We start from the raw sequence: 6,000 nt of genomic DNA, 5'->3' as shown, positions 1-6,000 counted from the left end.
AGCACAAACTTCTATAGCTAGTCAGACAGCTGAGGTTTTAGAATCAAGAACAATATTTCAACATTCTTAGAGCTAGGGAGTATTTAATTTAAAATACAGAAAAACTACTATGCAAAGAGATAACAAATATCCATTATTGTTCATTTCTACAGAAGGCTTTTGGGTAGCTGCCTCATTTGAAAACAAAATCCTATTGCTAAGCAAATTAGCTAAGAACACAACCACAGAGCAAGCATACTTAATGACTGTATTAAATTTAGAAAAGAAAAACGTCTCATTCTAAACAAAGAAGCAGACTTAATACCAGCAAACAAAAATCTAACCTGCAGTATGTGTGATGATTTGATGAATAGGAAACCCTTGAAACCAGTGGAAAGACTAACACTGATGTCAAACAGCTTTGGGTCAGGTTCCAAAATTTACACTGGCTCTTTATATTCTATTAGTATCTGTATTCTTGATGCTCAAAACACCAGTGAGTTCTGAAGTAGCCAGAAGGCACAGGAACTATTCCTTTGTGAGAGACTCCACGTATCATGTATCACCTTCCTTTGCAAGAAAAGTTGGACTTTTTCAGACATGTTTTAGACTTGCTAAACCACAGAATTGCCACAAGCAGAGATGTCTCCAGAATCACAACAGTGGATACCTTCTTCTCTCCCTTGCCTACATTCAGTCTCTTGCTTTCCCTGGACCCTCTCCCATTTCTTTTTCTCATCCCCTAAATATAGGAGAAAATTGTCTCCTGCTCAGAATGAGTCTTTCTTCACCCACTACTCCATTAGTGAGTTATTTAAAGCTGGCTTCTGCTAGTCAGGGAGCCAGTCATGAATCCGCTCTGTGAGTGAGCTACTGAAATACCAGCAACAGTCTGTGAAAGTGTTCCACTGCTATCATAAAACTTGTACAATCTATAACCTATACAATTTAGTCTAATAAAAGGTTTATCCTCCTCTGCAAATCTTGCTTCTTAAATTACCATAATGTACCCATTAAATTCTTATTAAATGTATGCTCTATTTATTTTTACATCCACATAAGCTATATCCATGTAAGTGAGGTTCAATTACATGGAACACTAATATAATACAAATAGGGAAGAATGACTTATTTTAGTACTTCATATATATATTTATTTCAAAAGACTCTAATTCTGGCCTCTGCATTTCAGGTTTGCCAGCAGTGATAACAAAAACTCATGGGTCTGACTGTCCTTTACAGAAGGAAAATCACTTAAGCACAGCACTTTGTAGTGAGAAGCATGTTATAATCACATGATTTCTTATTGATTCATTGCACATGAACTATGTTTGTAAATAAGCAATTAGTCAAAATGCACTCTTGGAAATCGTCTAGAAATTATTAAATATTTAAATTTTAATAAATCTGGATTTTTAACATCTGTGAGAATCAACAAGCAACATGTCATTTCAGATGTACTGTAAAGGATCTCTGCCCCACAACTGACTGAATTTGGCCTGTATCCATAATAGTCTACTAAAAAATCAAATGCTGTCATCAAAGCAAAGTTAAAAGAGTAGAAAAGGGCTGCCTTTAGCTGTGGAGGTATTTGAAATACTTTCACAACAGCTCTCAAATGAAATGAAAGCTGAGCCTTTTTGAGAGCTGCATTAGTTAGAATCATATTTAACGTTGTATCAGCAGCCTGTGAAATGTCTCATGCTGAACCTGGAAAACATTATGTCAAGACAGCTGCTAATGGAGCTAGCCTGTATTCCTATAGGACAATTCTCTAGCTATTGTTTACTAAGATATCAGAGGGAAATAAGGTCAAACAGATAGAATTTTCGATATTGCTTATGGACTTGACTACCATTGCAAAGTGTTTTCAAATCATATTTGAAAATCTTGCCCAGTATTTTCAAATGGCTCCAAAAATTTGAAAAAAACCCATGAGCTTGAGGTTAGTTTCCCAACCCATTTAGTTTCCTGCCTTATTAACAGAGGTTGTCAGGAACTCCCATGACTAGGTATTGATTTAATATATAATGCTTCTATTTCTGAAAGCTTTGATTCAATGTCTTATGTTACATATATTTTCGATGCACTGGGGAAAGTTTCATCTTGCTGAAGTGAATGGAAAGTTTTCATTATTTTCAGTGGGATCAGAATTTCAGTTGTATTTGGGGCTTTTAAGTATTCCTAAACTGGTTGGGAGCATGGGCAACTGTAACGTGGGGACCCTCTTTGCAAACCCCCCATTTCAAAACACAAGCTCAAGAAATAAAGCTACCATGTTGTTTTTATCAGCTTTCATTTAGTAGTGAAAGCTTTAAACATGATTTATTGAAAGTCACACACCAAACCAATGTTAAGATCAGAATTCTCGTTTGGGGGGGGGGGGGTTGGTTTGTTGGTTTTTTTTTTTTTTCCCTCTGCAGAGGTATTATTTTCTACTATGATATGTATAAATTGCAGCACATTTCAAGATTACTGCAAGTACCGTGAGAACATACAGTACATACTTACTAGAACATTAAAAATCACCTTCTGATGTAATGCAGTTCAATATATCGTTCATCTAACTTCTCATACTGACTATAACATTCTACTGTCAGAAACTGGATAATTTCTTGAAGAAAAATGAGTAACTGGAGAGAAAGATGACTATCATTAAAAAACAGTTTTAGAAATTAAAGAAAAACAGATTTCAGGCTAAATTTCTGACAGACCCAACACCTGTTCTGTCAGCACATAAAACTGGGATATATCTTCTTTTATCAAAATTCTGCTCCTCTTTCATTTTTCTCTTTTGATTATACACAGGACAGCACAGACAAAACTCAAATTCCTCTAGGTTTGAGATGACTTTATGAAAGAATTTAAAAGTAAATTTAGAAAAGGGAGCTGGGAACAGAAGCAGTAAAAGATGAGAGAAGATGAGAAGATCAAGTAACCACTTAAATTACTCAGGAGTGCAACTTGATGTTTCCAAATGATTTTAATTTAATTCATCTATAATGTATAAGCTTTCCATGATTTCACTTCACCATAATTATAATTGCTAAGCAGATCTTTCACAAATATGAAAAAAAGAAACAGAAAAGAGTGGGTTAAGGCAGAATTCCCTCACTTTGCACTCTCTCAAATTTTCCAAGGTTTTGACTCAAGGAGCTCTAAAAATGTTTCATTCCTGATTGTATCCTTCATTGCTTTATCAACTTTTTTTGCTGATAAAGTTCTGTTATTGAAACTGTTGTTTTCATAGAGTCATAAGAGAGGAGAGATAATATTCCACCAGAAATGCTCACTTCACAGAACTTTAAATAGTGTAAATATAAGGCTGATTTCTCCAAGCCTTTTGATGGAAACAAAGGACACGGGCAAGTGGCACTAATCTTCTCAGCCTATCTGCTCTGCTGTAGTTGGCTCTTCAGATAGCCAGATCATTAGTCCTCCAGGTAATCAGGTGGGCTTAAATTCCCAGCTCCATTTTAGCTCTGGCTGGGGGCTATTTTTATCACGCCTGTATGACAAGGTCTTAATAATATTTTTGCTGATAACCAAGCATGCTATGTTAATACCCAGTGGAAGGTATAGGATTAAAATTTATTGAGAACAGTGATAATCAGAGAAAAGAAACCTGATCCAGAAAAGGTTGTCAGCAATGAAAATGAGTACAGAACATAAATGTCAATGAATGCCCCTCCAGAGGCTTTCTGAACATGCATGGATTTCAATTCCCATTTTTACACTGAATTTGAATTCCAAGTGTAATTAAAACACTTCAGGCTTAAATAAATAGGGGGATGGTTGTGAAGATTTAAAGGTAGAGAAAGGAGAAAATTATTTTCAGTGGGACTTTTTTTAAAGTCACTAAGTGATGAGAAACAAGAAAATGAAAACCGTCCCAGATAACCAGGACTACAGAGATGCGGGATCGGTCCCTGCCGGCAGTGGGTAATCCCTCCCCAGAGGGCTGGAAAACGGCGCTGCCTCGGGCCTTCCCCAACCGGCAGCCCGAGGTGGGGGAAGACCCAGGGGAAGGCCGGGAGGAAGCCGCTCCTGCAAGCGGACCTGCACCGACACGGCCCCTGAAGAGACTGGTCGCCCCACCGCGGGGCATAGGGCCAAGCGGACACGTCCCTTCCCACACCGGCCCCTCCGCGGCCACCGCCCGGGCCCACCCCACTGCCCGCTCGGCCGCCAAGGGCGGCGCCTTCCAGCCTCCGCAGGGCGCGTGCTCGCTCCGCCCTCTGGCGGGGTCGGCAGCCGGCACTGCCGGTGCGCATGCGCGGGCCGCCCGGGCATGCTCGGTGGGCGGCGGGCGCGCGGCGCGGGCGGAAACGGGTTGGTGGGGGTTGTGTGTCGCGGCGGCGCCCTCCGCCCCGCGCTCCGAGACAGGTACGGGGGGGCTGCCGCCCTCCCCTTCCCGGGGGCTGAGGGGAGCGGACGGGCGGGCCGGCTGTGGAAGAGGGGTCTCTCGTAGCCCGGAGACGCCGCCGCCTCCACCTGGGCTCTAGGCCGCCGCTGCCCCGGCGGGGCGGAGCTCCCGGCGTTGCCTTGTGCCTCCCTGGCGCTCGCTCTGCCGGGCCGTGCTTTCCGCTGTGAGACCTGCCGTTGCCTTGCACCATCCTTCCCTCCCTGAGCTACCCTGCACTCGGTCTCTGCTAGGGGAATTGAGTCCCCGCTTTGAAAAGCACAATGCTTACGTATTGGAAGCCCCTTTTCTCCTTTCCTTTCCCTTTCCGCTTAGTTTTTCTTTTTTTTTTTTTTTCTTAAGCACTGAGTGTACTGAAAAGAAATTTTTGTTGTTAGTATGCCTGTGCTCATACATCTGAGCACTTGCTTTTAGAGATCTCAGCCTCTTGGCAAGTTGCCTTGTTGCCTCTCTGAAGTAATTACAGTTCAGATCCGGAAAGGATCTACTTTGTAGGCCTGTTTTCCTGAGGACTGTTTGTTTTGCAGTGGGTGGCTGCTTTCTAGAGCTGAAATATTGTTGAGATAACAGCAGTCTAAGAATCCATTTTCCTCAGGTAACATCTGGCCTCTTGCTCAATATTAGATTAGTAAATTTTAATCTGAAATTAATGAAGGAGATTTTGGACTGGGTTGGGGTTTTTTTGAGAATTCTAGTTGTATTCTAGTGAAAGTTAAGTACCAGCTGTGTTACTAAGAGTGAAAATAGCCTATGACATACTTCCAGGAGGTAAGTGCCTGAAGGTCCGCAGCAACAGCAAGCAGATGCCTTGCAGCTAAGGGAATAAGATGTGTCACACTGCTGACTTGGTTTCTCCTTCTCTTTTAGTTAGTTGATGTGGTGTTTTCTCCTCCTGAGAATTTTCAAGGAAATTACAAGATACAAGATTAGACTATTACAAAAAATCTAGACTTCAGACTTTGTTCTTCATGAATGTCCTTGATTTCATTAAGACTGCTGTATGACAAAAGATTTCTCTTGTGACTGCAGGTTGAGTTTATGGTAGGTCTGTACTCTCTGCTTTGTTCAGTGGTGTAAACATTTATTTTTATGAGAAAATTTTGCATAAGCTACATAAAGAGTGTATGGCTGTGTCTACATATGTGTGTGCATTTAAAGTGAGGCATTGCCAATTTCATAGTTGTTTTAACTTTTGCACAATTAGCCCAAATATTGACTAGTATTAATGTTTACAGGGGCTTCAGATATCTACCGTTCTGACTGACCACATCAGTAAGATGCTGATACTCTTGGCAGTTCCTTCATTCTTCATGAAACTTTGGTGAGGTTTCCTCCAGTGGTCCCCACAGTTACGTATTTTATTCTCCAATTTGGAGAATGAGTTTACGTGTGACTCTGCAAATAGCATCTGCTTTGATAGCTCCGACTGCTACAGCTTCCTTTTCCCAAAATGACATTAATCCCCTTTATGTCATTTTCATCTATCACTGAAGTATTTCTTGGTTGTAGAGAAGGGAGTAATTTTCCAATTTACCTCACATCTCTTGTGTTTTCTTCACTTTTCTGCTCCAAAGCTAATCTCTCAGTAGTTCTTGAAG

At 41.0% G+C, this 6,000-nt stretch overlaps 1 protein-coding gene across 12 annotated transcripts in view; it reads left to right on the top strand.

Moving 5' to 3' along the window:
• The first annotated feature begins 4,269 nt into the window (after positions 1 to 4,269).
• POT1 (protection of telomeres 1) overlaps positions 4,270 to 6,000 on the top strand; it is an 86,675-nt gene continuing 84,944 nt past the window's right edge. For 3 of the 12 annotated variants that reach the window (XM_074827650.1, XM_074827648.1, XM_074827638.1), the window contains exon 1: positions 4,270 to 4,277. In XM_074827650.1, the coding sequence (XP_074683751.1) occupies positions 4,271 to 4,277 (7 nt within the window). In that variant the 5' untranslated portion in view covers position 4,270. The other 9 variants (XM_074827642.1, XM_074827641.1, XM_074827646.1 and 6 more) reach the window with 9 other exon arrangements.

Source organism: Strix aluco, chromosome 5 (genome assembly GCF_031877795.1).
Source record: "Strix aluco isolate bStrAlu1 chromosome 5, bStrAlu1.hap1, whole genome shotgun sequence".
Taxonomy (NCBI): domain Eukaryota; kingdom Metazoa; phylum Chordata; class Aves; order Strigiformes; family Strigidae; genus Strix; species Strix aluco.
This window is presented reverse-complemented; position numbering and strand designations above follow the sequence as displayed.